Genomic DNA, 22541 nt, shown 5'->3' with positions numbered 1-22541 from the left:
TACTGTGATTTAATTAGGATAAAATAACAAAAAGCCCATATTTATTGCTTGCCATGTGCTAAAGACAGGGCCATGCACTTTTCAAACTATATGTTGTTTAAATTTGACATGTTATAGTTTACAGATGGGAGCTTTCACAAGTTCTCACAACTTCTAAAGGATAACCAGAGTCAGACTCAAGTCTTCTTGAGTAAGTAACCTGTGTTCTTAACCTCCTAGAGAGGAGCCTTATACCTGGAGTATGGGGGACCAAAACCCTATGTGGACAAGGTATCCTATCTGCTGCCTGCTGTAAATCACAGGCTGGTGCTGAGGGGCAGAGAATACAGGGTTGGGTACTGGAGCATTTGTCATCTTGCAGCCTTAATAATGTAAGCCTTATACCCAAGGGCATCCCTGCCCCTCCTCTGTGGAATACATGTGTACTCAAGAGTTTATGAGAAGCAGTATTGCTTAGAGCTACCAAATTTGTGAATTTCTTTTTGTAACTTTGTTTTGGTAAGTTTATTAGACTCATTATACTAAGATTGGACTGCTTATAACAATGGCTGAAGCTGAGAGAAATTTTTTCTTTTGTGTCTTTATCCTACTATCCTAGGGTATCATCTTTGTCAGTATGCTCTGACCATGCTGACTACCCTCCAGCTAGTAGGAAAAAGAAGGCGTGTTAAGGACATGACCCGAGCATAGCACACTTAACTTTTGTATTGGCCAAAACTTAGCCAAGATGCTGTTTTCCTGGGAGGAAGGGAGAATGGGGTTTGGTGGGAGTTAGCAGTCTCTGCACATCAAGGTTGGTGTTTCTCAGTGTTCTGGTTTAGACTTCAATTGTATTTTGGCTGTTCTGTGGCCATATTATGGCAAGGTGTTCTTTTATGGAAAGAAAAGCTGTTATAAAAGAAGATGCACTGGACAGTCTTATTTATGTTAAGTTTTGTTTCTATGTGCATGTAGTTAAGTCTGGAAGAATTTGTAAAAATGCTAATAATGTTATCAAGTCCAGATCATAGGGACTATTTTGTTTTTACTTTTTTTAATGTTATTTTCTTTGTGTGTTTTTTTGTTTTGTTTTGTTCTGTATTTGTTTTTTTTTTGGTTCCAGGGAGGGAACCTAGGGCTTTGTACCTGCTAGGCAAACACTCTACCCCTGAACTATACTCCTACCACTTTATACTGTTTTGTATGTTTTATTTAAATGGAAAAAAATCAGTAGAGGGGTTGCATTTTTAAAGTTGAGGATTCCTGTTTTAATTATATTTTGGAATCCTGATCTTTTTGTCTACATGGTAATTCTGAAAATGTTTGTGATGAGTCTTGTAGTAGGGATCCCAGGAGCACAGCGTCTTCTCTAGGCACAGGTCTTCATTGGGTTCTCAATTGCCTACAGATAATTATCCAAGTCTGAAAGGCTGCTGAGGTTGGACCTCAGCAAAGAGTAGACTGTGGGCCAATAGACTCAGATGAAGAGGGCTATCTCCGATATCAAATTAAGAAGCCCACAATGCTCACTCTGGGAGAGTCTCTTGGTACCACCAATGACATCAATATTAGACCAAGATAGTCCTTTATTCTTACCTTCGAATGTCTATTACTCTGTTTTCTCTGAACAGCAGATAAAATACTGGTTCTATTCCCTTTTTTTTTTCTTTTATTATTCATATGTGCATATAAGGCTTGGGTCATTTCTCCCCCCTGCCCCCACCCTCTCCCTTACCACCCACTTTGCCCCCTTCCTCTCCCCCCCACCCCCTCAATACCCAGCAGAAACTATTTTGCCCTTATTTCTCATTTTGTTGTAGAGAGAGTATAAGCAATAATAGGAAGGAACAAGGGTTTTTGCTGGTTGAGATAAGGATAGCTATACAGGGCATTGACTCACATTGATTTCCTGTGTGTGGGTGTTATCTTCTAGGTTAATTCTTTTTGATCTAACCTTTTCTCTAGTTCCTGTTCCCCTTTTCCTATTGGCCTCAGTTGCTTTTAAGCTATCTGCTTTAGTTTCTCTGTGTTGAGGGCAACAAATGCTAGCTAATTTTTTAGGTGTCTTACCTATCCTCACACCTCCCTTGTGTGCTCTCGCTTTTATCATGTGCTCAAAGTCCAATCCCATTGTTGTGTTTGCCCTTGATCTAATGTCCGCATATGAGGGAGAACATACGATTTTTGGTCTTTTGGGCCAGGCTAACCTCACTCAGAATGATGTTCTCCAATTCCATCCATTTACCAGCGAATGCTATGAATGGAAAGTTTGGAATAGCTACCAAAATACAAATGGGACCTGGGAAATAGATGATAGGACTGTATCAAAGTATGTTTCCTCATTTTGATGGCTGAATAATGGTCCTTGTTTATAGGAAATATACACTGAAACATCAGGGGTAATGGCACATCATGTCAGAACTTACTCAAATGATTTAGCAAGTAAGTTCTTTGTGCCGTTCTTTGGAACCTTTATATCAGAGTGAAAAGCAAAATAATTAAATATATTATGCATACTGAAAGGATGGCTACAACATAGCAACCAAGATCTTGAGAGACTTTGATGACCATGACATCGTTTGCATGTAATAACTTTTCTCTTACACATCTAGAAGGGAACTAAATACCCCTGTGAAAGAATTGAGGAAATAATCACCCAGATCACTTTTCAAAAGATTTACTTGTTTTGTGGATTTTTTAAATCCACTGAAAGAAAAAGAAAGCATAATAATAAACGTCCATGAGTTTAAAACCCAAGAAATTATCTTAGAAACTTAATTGCATTTGAAGTTCCTTTGTGCCCTTCACTATCCCTCCCCACCAAGATACAACCATTATCCTGATTTTCCATCTTTTTTGGGGGGGAAGGAATGCTGGGGATCTAATCTAGGGCCTTGTGCATGTGAAGCAAGCACTGTACCACTGTCCTGAATTTTGTGTTTATAATTTTTAAAATAGTTTGGTCATGTGTAGATGTATCTTATCATCTTTGATGTGTGTTTGGTAAGTTTTTTAAGCCTAAGAGCTCATCTTTTTCCTTCTAACTTTATTAATTGATATTAAATTATAAGTAATTGGACAGTATTTGGCAAGAAAAGATTCTTTGGAGAAAGATAATCCATTTTATAAGTTTATAATGAGCTTTAAATCATGTACCTGTTTTCAGCTATTTTTGAACGCCAGGAAAGATATCTTCATTTATAGAAGATATCACCAGCATGGGTTTAGTTCTGGTGTCCTAAACCTTAGATATTTAGCTTGTAAAAGACCATCACACATATTAACATAGGTTTTTATATTGTTAATATATATTTTTAAAAGACAACAAATCTGCATATTGCTTTTGTTATTCCCCTTTAATTCTAATGAGAGTAAATGATGGCAAATTCTAATTTGGACTGTCACTTGGATTGTTGGATATTACCACAAATAGTTTTAAAGCATAAGTTTTTGTATACTTCATTATAACAGGAATCAACCAGACTATTATGAAGTGGTTTCTCAGCCCATTGATTTGATGAAAATTCAACAGAAACTAAAAATGGAAGAGTATGATGATGTTAATCTGCTGACCGCTGACTTCCAGCTGCTTTTTAACAATGCAAAGGCCTATTATAAGGTAAGAATGCATCAAATTTGGAAGATACCTGATTTGACAATTGTCTTGCTTTTTAATATTTATTATTCTGGCAGATTAGTAGTGATTTCTCTTTGTGGTTGGAGTTTCTTTTTTTTTGAGAGACGGGGTCTCACCTATAGTTGAGGCTGGCCTGGAGTTCTCTAGGTAGTATAGGCTGGCCTTGAACTGCGATTACAGGCATGTATCACCACTGCCTGACTCACATATCTTATTATAAGCAGACTGAACATTCATATAATTATATGATTATAAATTTTTTCTGTAATGTACTTATGCTTAGATATTTTATTTATTTTTCTCTTGGGTTGTGTGTTATTTTCTTACTTATTTCTGGAAATTTTAAAATATTTTAAACAGTGACTCTTTTTCAAGTACATATGTTTCAGCTGTCTTCTGTGTTTGTCTTCTGTCTTACTGTTTTTGGTGCTGGGATTGAACTTGGGACTGGAAGCACACTGAACACATACTCTACTCACCTACACCTCCAGCTCCCACTTTTCTTTTTTTTTTTTTTTCTTTTATTATTCATATGTGCATACAAGGCTTGGTTCATTTCTCCCTCCCACTTTTCATAGTATCTTTTCATGAGCACAAATTCCTTTATTTCAGTAAAATCAAAAGTTATCAGTCTTAACTTTGTGGTATATACTTTTATATGTCTTGTTTCAGAAATTCCTCTTGTCTGAAGGTTATAAACATGGTCTTCTCTATGTTTTCTTCTTTATAGTTTTGTCTTTTACATAATAAACCTTTAATACAGCTGAGATTGATGTTTGTGTCTTTTATGAGGGTTAGGGATCTGGTTTTTTCCACAGGTATAACTATTACTATTCTCTGCATTTGTTCATAGGTCTGGTTTTTTTTAAATTCTGTTCCACAGGCTAGTTTATTACTGGCTCATTCTATTCCTTCTTTAATTACTGTGGCTTTATAATTATTTATCTCAAAAGGAAAACATCTTAACTATACCTGACCCTTTGCCTTTTCTTACATACTTTTAAATTAGTGTTTTAAGTCAACAAGTACAAAAAATGTTGCTGGAATTGCCTTGACTCTGTTGATCATATTAGGAAGAATTGACATAACTATGCTGTTAACTATTCTAATCTATCAATTTGGTATGTCTTCATTTATTTAACTCTTTAATACATTTTAGTAAACCTTTAAATGTTTCTTCATAAAGATGCTGCACATATCTTGTCAGATTTATTCTTAAGACTTACCTTCTTTAAGATGTGTATTTTTGAATGAGATATAATTTACACACCCTCTAGTTAAGGAATTTAGTTATTCACAAAATTGGGCAACCATTACTACTATCTAACTCTAGAATATTTTCATTATCCCAAAAAAGAAAATCATACCCATTAGCAGGCATTTCCCATTTCCCCTTCTTCAAATCTCTGGCAACCACTAATCTACTTTCTGTTATGGATTTGCATGTGTATGACATTTTGTGACTGGTTTCTTTCACTGTGTGTAATGTCTTCAAGGATCATTCAGATCATGACATGTATCATTACTTCATTTACTTTTTGTGGTAAAATATTGTTTCATTGTGTTAATGTACCATGTTTTGTTTATTCCCTGGTTGATGGACATTTGATTTCCACTTTTGGCTCTTGTAAATAATGCTGCTGTGAAATTTTGTGAATTTAACTAAAGTGCCATTTGCTGGATACAAAGTTGTGCATATGTTCATTAGATCGTACGCTGTTTGTTAATAGTGTTGCTAAAATCTTCTGTTTACCTGTTTCTGTCCAATTACTGATAGAATGGGATATTTTACATTGTCTTACTTGAACTGGGGCTGTCATTCAATGGTAGAGCCTCTTACCTAATATATTAGGAAAATTAACCTCTGATGATGGATTTGTCTGTTTCTTCTTATAATTCTGGTAATTTTTTTGCTTTACATATTCTGAGACTGTATGCAAATAGTAATATACAATTTTAAGATTGTTATATTGTCCTAAAACTTAAGTTGGACTTCTTTGCATCATACAGTAGCCCTTTTAATTGCTAGTAGTGCATTTTAATGCTGATACATAGCTTAGAAACAGAATATATGTGAACTGCTATTAATAATGTAATTGATAATCTACCTTTTTAATTAGAGTGCTTCAAATTTTTACAGTTTTAGCAATGATTATGTTTGAATATATTCCTACCATCTAAACTTTTACTTTCTGTTTATCTCACTTTTTAATATTTTTACTTTATTTTTTCTTCACCTTCTTTTTAATGTTTAGCCCCTCTAAGATTTAAGTTATAAGATCTATTGATAATCCTTTAGTTCTTCTGTTTTGGTTTTTGGTGGTACTGGCATTTGAACTAGCTCTATCCCTAGTCTTTTAATTATTATTATTATTAGTTTTTTTTTGTTGTTGTTTTGTTTTTGTGGCACTGGGGTCTGAACTCAGGTCATACACCTTGACCCTCTCCTCCAGCCCTTTTTGTGAAGGGTTTTTTCAAGATAGGGTCTCACAAACTATTTGCCTGGGCTGGCTTCGAACCACAGTCCTCCTGATCTCTGCCTCTTGAGTAGTTAGGATTACAGGTATGAGCCACTGGTGCCTGTCTCCTAGTCTTTTAATTCTTATCCTGGAATTTTTTTGTTCTTTCCTTTTTTTCTTTCAATGCTGAGAATTGAATCCCAGGCTTCATGCATGCTGGGTAAGTGCTCGTATCAAAGTGGAAAGTTAATCTTAATCCTCCTTCCAAACAGTACAGAGACCTTAGAGTAATTCAGCTCTGATCACTCTTCTTATTTATGTTGCCCCATGTTACGTACCTTCATGTGACAAATTTTGAGTCCCATAAGTTAATATCATTGTTTTACATGGTCAGTAGTTTTTACTTCCAAATTTACTGTTCTTTTTTCTTCATTGTTTAATTGCTATTAAGAAGTCACATGTCCAAAAAAAAAATCATCTGTCAGTATAATTGTAGTTCCTTTAAAGGTCTTTTCTGACTACCTTTAGTGTCTTCTTTTCTCTTTGATATTCTGTAGTTTCATTGTGATATATCTAGATGTTCTTTTATTTATTTAATTTATAGGTTTTAGTGCTTGCTGAACCTAAGACTGGTATTTTCTTCAGCTGTGGAAAGTTCTCAGCCATATGTTTTTGTATATTTCTTATGTCCCAATCTCTCTCTTTTCCCTATAGAACTGCAATTAGATGTTGTATTAAGTTCTCTCAGGTCTCTTTCTCTCTTAACCTTTTTCATTTTAAATAGTTTATTTAATTCTTCCAGGGTTTTGTGTGTGTGTGTATGTGAAATTTGCTCTCAAATCAGTCTAGTACGTTTTTACATTCTAGTTTTTATATTTTTTGTATATAGAAGTAGTTTTTCTTGTACTTGGCTCATATTTTCAGTCTTGTTTCTTTGTACATGTTCAACATATTTATTTTTTATTTTATGGTAGATTCTTTTGCTAATCTAATACTTGAATTCTAATATCTAATAATTCTATTTGTGTGTCTGGTTTTGCTGTCATTTTTGTTTTTATGGTTCCTTGGTTCTTTGATTTTTGATCATGGGCTCATGTTTCTTAGGAGTTTATCACTAGAAATTATTTGAGGTTTAAACTGAAGTTGGATCAATGCAGAAAATATTTGTTGCTTATTCCAGGTCCCTTCTTTTGTTAGAGCTAACTTACAATAGTTTCCAAAGAAAATTCATTTGTGCCCCTGCTGTCCTCACAGTGCCATGTTTTGAGATGGGTGGAAGTTGACATGGACAATCTTCCTTATTCCCTGAGGGTATAGAAATGCATTTATTTTGAATTCTTACTTATAGTGCAGCTATGACCTCTGAAGTCCCAAATTCTGGTAGGCCCTGGCCTTTGTCTCACATTGTTGCAGCCCCAAGAAGCCTTTTTTTTTGAAATGCGAGGAGGGGACGTAAGTACTGGGGGTTTTGAACTTGGGGCTTTCCTTCTGTCACTTTGGCCATGCCACTAGCCCTTTGCTTTTACTATTTTTGGAATATGATCTTGTGTCTTTGACAAGATTGGCCTGGGCCATAGGATCCTATTTGTACCTCCCTACATAACTGGGATGACTAGCATGTGCCACCCCATCCACCTTTTTAATGGGTGAGAATGGGGTCTTGCTAACTTTGCCTGGGCTAGCCTCAAACTGCCATCCTCCCAAATTCGGCTTCTATTGTGTCTGGGATCCCTCCACTCCCACACAAGAAGCTTTAAAACTAAATCTTGTTTTACAAGTGCCCTCAACTTGAATGTTAGTTTCTGTGTTCTGTTCTTCTCAGTTCTCACTTTTGTTCCTTTTATGAGTGCCTTTACTCCTTATTGGTAGCTAATGATACATTTTTAGTTTTATCTGTTTTCTTAAACATTACATCCAACATTGTTTTTAGTAGGAAGTTTCATACCTACTGTGCTTCAGGAACAGGAATCTTTTAAAGAAGGTATTAAATATTTTTAAAATAAAAGTAGTTTCAGAACAGTTATTAGCTTCTTTTTAAAACAAGACTTATCCTTTAAACTGTCTTTCCTAGTGCATTAGTAGTAATTAATTTTAATTTATCAAATCACTCATCTTCTGCCTGAATTCTTTCTGTAATGGGACAGGATATAAATAAATAATTTGATTTCAGAATGCTTTTAAAACGTATACTTAGTTTCTTGGACAAGAAATTGAGCCCTGTGTATCTTCTAATCATAAGGATTTTAAAATTTGTAGTAACAGAATTTTCAAACCTGTGCCTTAAAGTACCAGTTTCTGCTGGAATAGAAACTTTAAAAGTAGCAACTGACTTACAATAAAACACTAAAAAAAAAATTTTTCCCCTCTTCTCTTTGCTAATGTGCAGCCAGATTCTCCTGAATATAAAGCTGCTTGCAAACTGTGGGATTTGTATCTTCGAACAAGAAATGAGTTTGTTCAAAAAGGAGAAGCAGATGAGGAAGATGATGATGAAGATGGCCAAGACAATCAAGGCACAGTGACTGAAGGAGTAAGTGTACTGCTCAAACTAGTCATAGATGGGTTCTGGGAAAGCAAATGGGACCCCTGCTGTGATTCTCTCTGGGCTATTGTGGAAAGCTGGGCTTCCTGTGCTGTTGTATTAGTAACTGGGAGGGTAAACTAGAAAACCCAATCCGATTTCAAGGGATTTTCGATATCCTGGACAATGTATGCCATCCATGGTTGTTTTCATGAATTTCTTTTACATTAATGCATATTTCCTGCTCAGTTTTAAAAGAAATCTTGATGTTATTAAAGATTATTCTAATATTGATAGATTAAAACAATATGTCTGAGTAGGTGGAATTGTGATTAAAAGTTGCAGAGTTGGCCAGGCCAGGCACGGTGGCTCACACATGTAATCTTAGCTATTCTGGAGGACTGGACTGCCTGGGCAAAAAGTTAGTGAGACCCACCCCCCCCATCTCAACCAGTGACTGGGCATGGTGGTACATGTCCGTCATCCTAGCTACATAGGAAGAATAAATAGGAGGATATTGTAGTCCCACAGAAAAAAAAAAAGGCGGCAAACAATTATTCAACATTTGCTGGGCACTGGTAGCCCATGCTTGTAATCCTAGCTACTTGGGAGACTGATATTGGGAGGATCAAGGTTGAGACCAGCCAAGGCAGATAGTTTGAGAGACCCCATCTCCAAATTAGCCAGATCAAAATGGACTGTAGGCTTAGTTCACATGCTAGAGTACCTGCTTTGCACAGCACAAAAGACCTGAGTTCAAACCCAGTTTCACCAGGAAAAAAAAAATTAGGCGTCCTTGCCAGCCTGTTCAAAAAAAGTTTGAGAATGCAAACACATTTGAAAAGAGAAGATAATAACAGGAGGAATCACAACTCTCTTGGGTAGAGAAAAGCACATAAGCTGTTCTCTTTTTAGTGAAGCTAGAAAGTAAATTACTTAAGCTTGGGATTTTCAGTTTACTTTCATTCATGTCCTGTTGGTTCCCTGAGCTTTATGTAGTCGGGGACTGTGACCAAATCACATCTAATATTTATTGGGTATTTCTAAATGTCGGGCATTTTACTAGTCCCAAGAGATATTAATGCCTTCTCTGTGGAGTTAATGTTGGACCTTAAAATCGAGACTACACTAAATAAACAGAATTTCTGTTGGATTAGGGCAAAAATACTAGTGCTTCTGTAGTTTAAAAGTTTAACAAATAAGCTGGGGGTGATGGTGTGTGTGATTCCAACAACATGGGAAGTGTAGATAGGAGGATCATTGTGGTTCAAGGCCAGCCCCAAACAAAAAGCATGAGACCCTATCTGAAAAACAACCTGAAAGCAAAAAGGGCTGGAGGTTTGGCTCAAGCAGTGGAGTGCTTGCCTAGCAAGTGCAAGGCACTGAATTCAAAACCCTAGTACTTTCAAAATAATAATTTAAACCACAGATAACCATTACTTTGTGTGTGTGTGTGTGTGTGTGTGTGTGTGTGTGTGTGTGTGTGTGTGTAGGGAGCTGTACTGGGGTTTGAACTCAGGGTTTCATGCTTGCTAGGTAGGTGTTCTCTCACTTAAGCCATGCCTCCAGTTTTTGTTTTTGTTTATTTTGTTTGCATAAAATGTGATTTAGATTTGAAGTACTATTCAGTATAAACCCTGATTAAGAAATCCCATTGCTTACTATAGAAACTGGCTTCAAACTTGAATGTTCCCTGACCACGTGCCCTTTGGAGCATATACTTTCCTATGTCAAAACAATGGCTAAGCTAGATGTAACTAAGTATAAGCCAGTCTGAAGAACAGAAATGGTTTACTTAACCTCCACTCAGTTTTGACATAACTTGAATTCACTTGCTAGTCCTTTCAGAATAATCCATGGTTAATATGTATAGTCCCAACTCCACATATGTAGTTGTTGTTTTACCATGACTTCAGTAGATGTGAACAGCAAATGTAGAAATGGCCAAATATTTACAGGGCATGCGTTCTCTTGCTCAGTTGCTCAGATCCTAAAAAGGTATGCATTTTCATCATATCATACACACAGTGCCTTAAACTTTGGTTTCACAATGTTTACTATGGAATAGAATTCAATAAAGGACCTATCCGAGGGATTTACTTACAGAAACAATAGAAGGAGCTTCATATCATGAGGGCCATTTCAAGGGTAAAACTCCATGTCCATCATTTGAGCATTTCTGTGGTTTTCTTAAAGTTTGAACTTAGAATAAATATAGCTTAGAGGTTGTTGTTTTGAAATAGCTTTACAGTTTTAGAAGCTATTTAATATTTGACGTGTGTTTATTGATTTTCATAATAAAGTACTTTTTCTCTCCTCCTCCCTTGTCTTGTAGTCTTCTCCAAGTTACCTAAAGGAGATCCTAGAGCAGCTTCTTGAAGCCATAGTTGTAGCCACAAATCCATCAGGACGGCTCATTAGCGAACTTTTTCAGAAACTGCCTTCTAAAGTGGTAAGTGGTATGATTAAACACAGGTGAATTAAAGTATTTGGATTTTTATTAAATACTTTAAGAATTTCCTAACAACTATTAGGTTTTTAAAGTTTTTTCTTGTGGCAGTACTAGGGTTTGAACTCAGAGCCTCACGTTTACTAGGCAGATGCTCTACCACTTGAGCCACTCCCCAGCCCTGAATTTACTAATAACTAATAACATTCTTAATGGAAGTTATTGGAGGCAGCCAAGAGAGCCTCCTAATGTCCTCAACAAGCAACAAAGGACATAGTCTTATCATTCAATCAGAAGGATGTGACTTTTGGAAAAGATTTGAGAGGAGTTGGGGGTCTCACTGTATTTCTCAGGGTGGTCTCAAATTCATGAGCTGTTTGTTTTTTTTTTTTTTAAACTAGACAGGTGTTGTACCACTTGAGACATGCCTGCAGCCTCTTTTTATTATTATTATTATTATTGGCAGTTCTTTTTGTTATTTAGTAAAATGTACATAACATGAAATTCACCATTTAGCCTTCTTTATTTATTTATTTTACTTTTTTCTGGTACTGGGACTTGAACTCAGGGCCTTCTCCTTAAGCTACTCCGCCAGCCCTATTTTTTTTTTTTTTTTTGTCTTTTCTTTTTTGGTGCTGGGATCGAACCCAGGGCCTCATGCATGCTAGGCAAGCGCTGTACCACTGAGCTACATCCCAGCCCTGCCAGCCCTATTTTTTGAAGGGTTTTGCAAGATAGGGTCTTGTGAACTATTTGCCAGGGCTGGCTTCAAACCATGATCCTCCTGATCTCTGCCTCCTGAGTAGCTAGGTTTACAAGCATGAGCCACTGGCACCCAGCTATTTTGCTTTTTTTTTTTTTTTTTTTTTGTGGGACTGGAGTTTGAACTTGACTTCATGTTTACAAAACAGTTCTTTCACTTGAGCCACACCTCCAGTCCATTTTTCTCTAGTTATTTTGGAGATGGGGGGGGTGGTCTCTCAAACTATTTACCCAGACTGGCTTTGAACCTTGATCCTCCCAATCTCAACCTCCCAAGTAGCTGGAATTACAGGCATGAGCCACTAGTGCCTGGCTACTTTACTTTTTCTTTAACTTTAGAGACTTTTTCTTTTTGGTTTTTTTCTTTTGTTTTTGGCATTACTAGAGTTTGAGTTCAGGGCCTTGAGCTTGCTAGACAGCATTCTACCACTTGTCCAAACTGTTTTTGCTTTAGTTATTTTTAGAATAAGGTCTCTCACTTTTGCCCAGGCTAGCCTCGGACACCATTCTCTTATTTACTCTTCCCAAGTAGTTTGGATAACAGGCTCATTCCACCATGCCCAGCCTTTTGGTTGAAATGGGGTTTTGATAACTTTTTGCCTGGGCTGGCTTCAAACAAATCCTCTGGATCTCCACCTCCTGAGTAGCTGGGATTACAGAAGTGAGTCACCATGATTGCCCCTAGTTCTTGTTTTTAAGAGATACGATCTCACTTTGTAATCCAAGCTGGCCTCAAACTTGAGGTCCTCCCGTTTCCACTTCCCAAGTGCTGGGATTACAGGCATGTACCACCTCACTTGAACCTCAGTTTAGCCATTTTTTAAGTTTATAGTTCTGTGACATTAAGTACATTCGCATTATTATGCAAGCATCATGACCATCCATCTTCAGAACTTTTTTGTTTGGTGACACTGTGGTTTGAACTAAGGACTTTATCCTTGCTAGGCAAGCGCTCTACTGCTTCAACCATACCTTCAGCCTCCAGCCTCCAGTAGTTTTTCATCTTCCAAAACTGAAACTCCATACTGGTTAAATTCCAAGTCTACCTTTTTCTTCTCCCAGCCTCTGGTACCCACCATTATACTTTTTTGTCTTCCTGATTTTAAATACTCCTACGTATCTCATATAAAAGTAACTAGTCTGGAGATACAGCCTTGGCCTAGCATGCACAAGGCCCTGAGTTTGTTCCCCATCACTGCAAAAAAAAAAAAAAAAAAAAAAGAAATTGTGCATATGTGACTGGCTTATTTCACTTTCCATAATGTCTTCAGGGTTTATCCATGTTAGAGCATGTGTTAGCATTTCCTTCCCTTTTAAGGATGAATATTATGTATATATCTCATTTTGCTTATCCATTCATCTTTCAGTGGGCACTTGAGTTGCTCCCATGTTTTAGTTACTGTGAATAATGCTGTTATGAATATAAGTGCACAAATATGTCTGCAAGACCTCCTTTCACTTCTTTGGAGTGTATACTCAAAGTGAAATTGCTGCATCATATGTAATTCTATTCTGTTTTTTTTGTTGTTTATCATATGATAATTCTATGTTTAATTTTCTGAAGAATTGTACTGTTCTCTTCTTGTTTTAAAATTTTAGATCATGTAATATAATCATCATATCTAATTAGATCAACACCTAGGATACCAGTGGTCATATATGTTATTTCTAATACTTCATAATTGCCCTACAGCCAGTGTAAACATACTTTTAAATAACTAGTTTTGTTAATGACTGATAGGAAAAGTTGTATGCCACTCATCAGTCAGCAAACTTCTTGCACAGCTGTGATCTGGGTTCCAACTACATGACAGAGACACATGTCCCTGTCCTCAAGACATAGAGTAGGGAAGAAGATAAATATAGAAGTAAGTGATCACAGTGGGGGTAAGTGTGTAGTGTGGAGTACTTCTTAAGGTATATTGTTACCTAGAAATAAAAGTATACTGGGGCCATGGAAATTTTTAGTTTCACAGGCTGTGATGTGAGTCATATATAATTGTTTCTTGGATGTGAAGCTATAAGGACCCCTGATAGTTTTAAAAGGTCTCATATTTACAAAACCTTTTCCTTTTTAGTGTGGAAGAGTACCTAACTTGTGTCTTTTCTCCATCACCAGGAAAACAAGAAGAAGGAAGTCTTTCTTATCTTCCTCTCCACCCTGTCTCCTAAGCAGAGAATTTTTTCATAAATAAAAAGTTTGCATGTATATGTTATCATTGAAGAATTACTCTTGGAAAGAACCCAACTACCCATTGATAGATGAGTGGATAAATAAATGTATATACAAGTGACAATATTATTTATCCTTAAAAAAGGAAAGAAATTCTGATACGTGTACAACATGGATTTGAATCCCTAACATACGCTAGTCACTGAAGAACTAATACTATATGGTTTCTCTTATATGAGGGACCTAGAATTGTCAAAATCATAGAGCTAGAAAGTAGAGTAGTGAATGTCAGGAGCTAAGAAAACAGGCAAGGCGTAGTCTTAACTTCCTGTGAACCTCTTATACCTAAAAACAAACTTTTTAGTTTTTGATTGACCAGCTGTTTCCTTCAAGGAAACAAAATTTGTAAAATAATTTGAGGGTAGTCATTGTGAAAGTTTCAGGGACATCCCCTAATATGTCCAATTTCTTGGGATGAACTAATACTTGGTAAGTTAGAAATTGTTTATGGGGATAGACTCAGTGACATACAACTATGATCCTGGTCACTTGGAGACTGAGGTTTCCAAATTTGAGGCCAGCCTGAGCAGCATAGTGAGAGCTCCATCTCAAAAAACAAAACAAAACAAAAAACATGCCAGGCACACCTGTAATTCCATCTACTCATAAGGTAGAAATCAGTATGATTTTGATTTGATGACAACCCGGGCAGAAAGTTAGCAAAACCCCATCTCAACCAGTAGCTGCTTATGGTAGCAAGCTTCTATAATTGTAGGCATTCAGGAGGCAGTAGGTAGGATCTGAGGTCTGACCAACCCCGGGCAAAAACACAAAACACAAGACCCTATTCAACAAACAACTAAAGCAAAAATGATTGGGGGCATGGCTCAAGTGGTAAAGGCCTGCCTAGTAAGCATGAGGCCAGCCAAGAAAAAGAGATTGCTTATAGTTTCACTGGAATTACAGACATATACTACTTCGCCTGGCTAAAACACTTTTTAAATGGAAATGAGAAAGGAAGAAAGCAAATACTAAGGCTGATGCAGAATTGTGAGTTCCAGACTAGCCTACATTACATCGCAAGACCTGCCTCAAAAAAAGTTTTACTTTGAAAAGCCTTATTTTGACCAAAACATTGTTAAGCACGAAGCTAACAAATTGTCCAACTTGATTTGTTACAGATCTGTATGAATTCTATGGGCTACATAATGAGACCTTGTCTCAAATAAATAAAGGACTGAATAAAATCAATAACTTTTTTTTTTTGCTTCAAATATAGCAGTATGCTGTACAGCTGTGTCTTTAGCCATGAATTTCATAAAGTTGCTTAGTTTGCTGGCTGAATAACAGATTGTGAGTGTGCTTCTTAACTTCTCATTAGTTGAATACTTTCCCTCATTGAGCATACCTGGGTTTTTGTCTTCCAGCAATATCCAGACTATTATGCAATAATTAAGGAGCCTATAGATCTCAAGACCATTGCCCAGAGGATACAGGTATGAAAGTGACCATAGCAAATTGACCTGTGGATTTTCTTAGGGGCTCTTAAGAAGCAAAGAAGTAGATATCTCTAAGGGGTTGTTGGCAGTAAATAGTACAAACAAGATTGTTACTGATTATCGTTTTGGATTGTGTCTTAGGACAAAAATTAGGAATGGGATATAGCTTAGTGATACAATGCTAGCCTGGCATGAGTTTGCTCCCCAGCCCTACAAACTTTTTTTTAATCAAAACAGATTGATTACAGACATTTCTTATTGTGAAAGGTGCATTGGCAATAAAAGCTTTGTTGTTTATTTTTATCCACTTCTGAGTAGCTTTAGGATATCTTAGAATAAAAGTTACCTACAATGGGGGGAGAGGAAAGGAGGGAGAACAATGGAGGGTAAATCTAAGATGCATTGTAAGCACACATGTAACTATCACAGTGTATCCCTCCTATGCAACTATTATATGCTAATAAAAAATTAAAAAATAAATAAAAACCTAGTCACTAAAATAAACAGTTAACCTACAACAGATGTTAGAATATAAAGTCAGTGAAAATAGATACTTTCTTCAATTGTCTGCTCTCTCCCCCAATATTTCTCCAGCACTAAATAGCTGCAGCTAACATTAAGGTAGCTTTGCTGTGTACCTAGTACTGTCCTAAATGCTTTATATTAGGTAAATCATTCTTAAAACAACTGTATGAGATGTAGATACTATTATCCCCATTTTACAGATTAGAAAACAAGCCCAGACATGTTAAATAATGCCCAAATCAACAACTAGCAAGAAGAGCTAGGATTTGAATCTAGACAGCCTGGCTCTAGAGTCTGTGCTCTTAGTCTGTAAATATCAACTGAGCGAATTAATGATCAGGATTTATATTTTGATGGTCAGAGGTTAAGGAAAGTATACAAAGAAAATCTAAATTGTGCCAGAAATGTGGTTGGTTGGTTGGTTGGTTTATTTTTGGTGGTACTGGTGTTTGAACTTAGGACAAGTGCTCTATCATTGAGTCACACCCACACCCTTTTTGCTTTAGTTAGAGTGGAACTGGCTTGGGTTTGTTTTGTTTTGTTTTTTTTCTCTCAACTCTGCATCTTACTATTGTCACTTTGGTCAGCCAACCTGCTTGCTCCCTCTGTTGTCTATTGAATGTAGTATCACTTCGAAGAGTCATGGAAGTTGATAATGATGTATATAAACCATCTCATATAGCACCTACATAATGAAGCTATGGTTAGTGTGTCACTCACCCTCCCAGGGTAAGAAGGGTTTGTTGTTCCCAGGAGATAAAAAGAAAAACAAGTTACATGGTCTCATTGAGCAGTAAGACTGGCACAGTGGTTTGCCAGAAGGGAGAAACTTCCTTGGCTTTAGGATAGTAAAGAGTAACAATGTAGTAATTACTGGTTCTATAGGTAAACTTTCACAGAATGTTTAAATACAGACCCCTTAATGTATAGTCTGGTTTAAAAAGCAACTCAGTAACTGGTACAGAAAATGCTCAAGTCTCCTGAATTCCTGCAGTTTCTCACATCTATCTAGGGGAATGATAGTTTCACAGTACTAAAAATTAAATGAGATTTTTTTTTTTTTTTGGTGGGATTCCGGTTTGAATTCAGGGCTTTGTGCACAAAAAAAAAAAAAAAATCCTCCTGGAGCCATAACTGTAGTCCATTTTGCTCTGGCTATTTTGGAGATGGGGTTTCATGAACTATTTGTTCAGGTTGGATTTAAACCATAATCCTTCCAATTTCAGCCTCCCAAGTAGCTAGATTTACAAGTGTGAGCCACTGGCCCCTGATTTAAATCAGATTTTAAATGTCTTTTAAGTCAGCCCTAGTCTTTTCTCTCTGGGTTCTTGCCTTATGTTGTCCTTTCTTCCAAAAGCCCCAGAGTCATCTTTTGCTATTCCCTTTTCAAGATCCTTGTCATCTTCTATCCAAATTATTGGAATAATCTTTCCTCCCTCTTTGACGAGAAGGTCTCTAGTCTTTTCAGCATCTTGATTCCTAACCCTGGCTTTCTTCCTGCCATCTCACTGCTCAGAGACTTAAGTCAGTTGTTTCCTAATCCCTGTAGACTTTGTCACCACTCTTTGGACCAGTTCAAAAAATAATCAGCTCTGACTAACTTAAGCGGAAAGGAATTTACAGAAAGGGGATTGAATAGCTTATGAAATTGTTGGAATGGAAGGCTGGGGAACTACCCTTTGGAAAATAAGCAGAACTCAGGGATGTCATGGCACAGCTGAGGTTATTTACAACCTCTTTGTGATGCCTTTGCTGTTACCACTGTTATTTTCCACTGTGGGTCCTGGAAGTCTGGCCTGCTGCTAGACTCTCCTCTGTACAAAATAATGAATTTCTGTCATTCACTGGCTGTTGCTTTAGTCTTTTCAGACTCACGTGAATTAGCTGACCTGTAGTTAGTTGCCTTTGCCTTGCTGCTAGGCTGTTGGCAAAGCAGCCATCTGTCTGCTCTCACCCTCATTGCCCTACCTACCAGCTGTTCTGGAATTCCTTTCAAATAAGATGGATGCCCACATAGAAAACAATTCTTCTTTGCCTGGCTTTCCAGATTCTGCCTGTATTGGCCTTACCCTGTCTGTTTAGTTCTACCTTTCCCCACCCTGCACACCACCTTACTTGGTTTTTCACTCTCTGGAACTTGTCCTGTTTATTTCTGTGTACTTTTCACTAGTCATGTGTGCCTTTACCTAGCCTGTGTCCCTCCTTTCTTTGCTGTATAAACCCAAGCAACTGTAAGAGTATTCCTGGGTTATTTTGGAGTTGAGTGAGCGCTAAGATGTGATAGCTCAGACACATGGCCTCTGTGCTATACTTATTTTATATTTTACCTCAAGAGGGCTAGAAAACCAGAGGGAGCTTTATTTCATACTATTAAGTTCTTTAATGAAGCACCTGGAGCATAGTAAGCGCTACGTTTGCTAAATAAAACCTTTAACTATTTGTTTTTTTAAAAGTTGTAAGCTACTGGCAGAGTGGCTCAAGTGGTAGAGCACCTGTCTCACAGCGTGAAGCCCTGAGTTCAAACCCCAGTACCACCAAAAAAAAAAAAGAAAAGTTGGAAACTATTTTTATGAAAAATATAGATATGGTTTTGTTACGTGTTACAAAACAACTTACTTATAAATGGGTACTAGTAATAACTTACAAAAGAGAAAATGACTTTATACATTGTTCACATATGTACTTTCCAATGAAGTCTTGGACTGTGGTGACAATTTAAAAAACTACGTGGAGTTCTTTTTATAAAATGTTATATTGATTAACTCTCATTAAGAAGAACTGCTATATTTTGTTGTTTACTGTAGAACGGAAGCTACAAAAGTATTCATGCAATGGCCAAAGATATAGATCTCCTAGCAAAAAATGCCAAAACTTATAATGAGCCTGGTTCTCAAGTATTCAAGGTTAGTTTTTTGTTGCTATTTTCATTGGTAATGGTAGATACTAGAATTTAGGGTCAATAATTTTTATGTAACAACTTTGTTGAATTATAAAGTCATGTATATATATTTCACCCATTTAAAGTATATAATTTGATGGTTTTTAGTATATTCAAAGCTGTAATTCCATTCAGCATGTAATGCAGCTCTAGACAAGCACCATGTACTTTTTTTGTCTCTATACATTTGCCCGTTCTAAATATTTCATATAAGTGGAATCATACAAAATATGGTATTGTGACTAGATTCCTTAATTTAGCATTATGTTAAGGTTCCTCCACGCTGTATGTGTGTGTGTATGTGTGTGTATCTGTACTTTTCATTGCTGAATAATATTCTGCCTTACAGATATACTATATCAGATATACAGGTACAGATACACTGACATTTAACCATTCGTCAGTTGGTAGATATTTGAGTTACCATTTTTTGGCTTTTATGAATAATGTTGCTGTGAACATTTACATACACGTTTCTAATTTTACTTAGATATATACCTAGGGATGAAATTTGTTGGTCATATAGTAATTATATATTTAACTTTCTGAGGAATCAGCTAACTGTTTTCAATACTAACTGCCATTTTGCATTCACACCAGGAATGTACAAATGTTGCAGTTTCTCTACATTCTCACCAACATTGTTTCCCATTTTTGTTTTTATTATAGCCGTTCTAGTAGGTATGAAGTAGTACGTCATCGTGGTTTTGATTTGCCTTTCCCTAAACAAATTAATGATGTTAAACATCTTTCCATGTGCATATTGGCTATTTGTAAGTCTGTTTTTGGGGAAATAATCTGTTCTGATCCTTTGCCCATTTATTAATTGGATTATGTTTCTTTATTGTTAATAGTTCTTTATGTATTGTGGTATCACACCTTTATCAAACATACAATCTTCAAATTTTTTTCCCCCATTCTCTTGTCTTTTTATTCTTGTGTGTTAATTTCCTTTGACACAAAGTTTTTAATTTTGATGAAGTCCAGTTTATTTTTTCCTTTGATTGCTTGCATTTTAGGTGTCATATCAAAGAAACCATCACCTAATCCAAGGTCATGAAGATATACACCTGTATTTTTTTATATGTATTTTATAGTTTTAGCTTTTATATTTAGATCTTTGACCCAATTTGAATTAATTTTTATGTTAGGTAAGAATCCAAATTTATTCTTCTACATGGAATATTATCCCAACACCATATAGTGAAAATACTGTTCTTTCTCCGTTGAATTGTCCCAGCTCCCTTATTGAAATCAATTAACCCTAGATGTAGGGGTTTATTTCCAGTTTCTTTTTTCTGTCTCAGTTTATTCTTACACTAGACCAAGTTAATTTTGGGTCCCTTTTAAAAACACTGATTTATTCCCTGAATTTAAACTTCATAAGTATAAAAAGCACCCTTTGTGATACACAATGTATAATAACTATTTCATGGCTTTCCAGTTAACTCTTAGAAATTTTGTTGCTTGTAGAAATTTCTTGAATTAATCACATATTGGAACTTTAGGAAAAGATGCTCAGAAAAATTTTTGGTGGTAAAATCATTTGATTTTCTCAGTGTTGACCCAAATACTCATCATTGCTATTGGTAGTTAATAACAACTTTTATTTGTTTTTTGTTTTCTTGAGACAGTATCTTGCTATGTAGCCTAGGCTAGCCTCGAACTTGTTATTCTCTTGCTTCTACCTCCCGAGTGCTGGGATTACTGGCATGGACCATCATGCCCAGCTTAATATTAACCCTTATCTTCCATATTTTGAGAAACTTTGAATGAAAATCAGGAATGAATTGTGATGTCCTTGTACTATTAGACCCTGATAGGACATTTTAATGATACAATACTAGTTATTTGTTGATATAGTTAAGAATTTTCTTTTTGGCCTAATTTTCCCAAAACTAAGTTTTAAAGAGAAAGGACACTTTAGATTTGAATATTGATTTGCTATTAATTTAAGCAAGTACATTCATCCAAAGCTTGTGTATATGTGTAGAATCTCAAAAGTAGATGTTTGTTTAAATTTTTAGGTCAGTGTACACAAATAGAGTTCATTGTTTTTTGCCATTAGTTTTTTTGAGTGTTACTGGACTAATACATTAAAGAGTTAGTGTTTTTTTTTTTTAAATAGATTTAAACTTATAACAGGTCTTACAGTTTTTTCAGTAGATAGGCACTCTAGAACACAATGTAGAGGCATAACAATTACATGATGACTGCTTAATATTCAAAGGGATCAAAGATACTGTCAAATATGAAAAGAAATTAGTCTTTCAAAAATATTAACCCCTAAGAACTATTCTTCATAGACTATGATATTATTGTCTATTTCATAGACAGTGAATATCTAGTTCTTTATAAAGAACTCCCATAGGAAGCAGTTTCTGCAGGTTTTCCAAGATATATACAGTTATGTTTTCTGTCATATTTAACATCTGAAAAGTATGGTGCATCTAAATCCACATTTTTGTGTTTAAGGGACATTGTAATTGCCTCTTCCATGTATTTTTTTGAGGTCAGTCAGTCAAATTCATAAACACTCCTGTAAATAGGATCATTCTCTCCATGTATTGTCACCTCAACTTTATAATTGTACCTATGGCCATTTGTATTGTTGCATTTTCCACACAGTTTCAAGTTTTCTACATTATGCAAAGATTTGTTGTGTGGCTGGTGGCTCCTGCTGAAGAAGAGACAGTACGCTCCCTGGAGGTCTTCAGGCCAGTGTCTGGCTACCAGCACCTCCTCCCACCTCCACAGTGGGATTGATGGGCTGGCTGTCCTCAGCTTTAGAAATCTTTTTAACGTGTATCTAATTAGCGACAACTTTATGAAGATGTTTTGGGAGCTTGTAGAAAGGTTAGGTATTCAGCTTTGTGGCTATTGAAGTCTGCTCCAACTGAAAAGGGGACTATAAAAGGTATATGATTAAGGGCAGTTTTGGCTGTCCTTTTTTTTCTATTCCTTTTTTAAGCCAAGTAATTTTATCTTGACAGGATGCAAATTCAATTAAAAAAATATTTTATATGAAAAAAGCAGAAATTGAACATCATGAAATGACTAAGTCAAGTCTCCGAATAAGGTAAGTTAAAAATTTTCTAAGATCTTTGATTCTTTATATTTCCTGAATTTTTTAACTAGTGAGATCAGTACACTGGAAAATAAGATTTATATTGCATTTCAAGATTATATTACAGTTTATAATGTAATCTGAAAAGAGTTGAAGGACTTCATTTAAAAAAAAAATTAAAAGTAGAGCAGGCACAGTGGCTCAAGCCTATAATCCTTGCAACTTGAGAGGTAGAGATTGGGAAGATCGAGGTTTGAGGCCAGCCTGGGCAAGAAGTTAGGGAGACCCCATTCTCAACCAGTTGCCAGGTTCAGTGATGTATGCCTGTCATTGCAAGTTAAGTGGGGAAGTACAAGTAGGAAGATTGCTGTCCAGGTCGGCCTGTGTGTAAAGTGAGACCATATCTCGAAAATAACCAACACAAAAAGGCTAGGGGCATGATCAAGTGGTAGAGTACCTGCCTAGCAAGCAGGAGGTCATGAATTCACTCCTCAGCGTGGGGGGGAAAAAAATTTAAGACCTAACACTGCTA

The 22541-nt window shown here is 36.2% G+C and overlaps 1 protein-coding gene and 1 pseudogene across 33 annotated transcripts in view; one reads left to right on the top strand and one right to left on the bottom strand.

Annotated features, from left to right (window-relative positions):
- The window catches only part of Pbrm1 (polybromo 1), a 118329-nt gene that overhangs the window by 11656 nt on the left and 84132 nt on the right, over positions 1-22541 (top strand). For all 33 annotated transcript variants that reach the window (XM_074043893.1, XM_020175227.2, XM_020175229.2 and 30 more), the window contains 6 exons: positions 3451-3598; positions 8462-8605; positions 10932-11048; positions 15408-15476; positions 18809-18907; positions 21936-22021. In XM_074043893.1, coding sequence (XP_073899994.1) covers positions 3451-3598; positions 8462-8605; positions 10932-11048; positions 15408-15476; positions 18809-18907; positions 21936-22021 — 663 coding nt within the window. The remainder of the gene's footprint in view (positions 1-3450; positions 3599-8461; positions 8606-10931; positions 11049-15407; positions 15477-18808; positions 18908-21935; positions 22022-22541) is intronic.
- On the bottom strand, positions 21236-21506 carry LOC141411562 (6-pyruvoyl tetrahydrobiopterin synthase pseudogene; annotated as a pseudogene).

The sequence above is a fragment of the Castor canadensis genome, chromosome 10 (genome assembly GCF_047511655.1).
Source record: "Castor canadensis chromosome 10, mCasCan1.hap1v2, whole genome shotgun sequence".
Lineage (NCBI taxonomy): Eukaryota > Metazoa > Chordata > Mammalia > Rodentia > Castoridae > Castor > Castor canadensis.
This window is presented reverse-complemented; position numbering and strand designations above follow the sequence as displayed.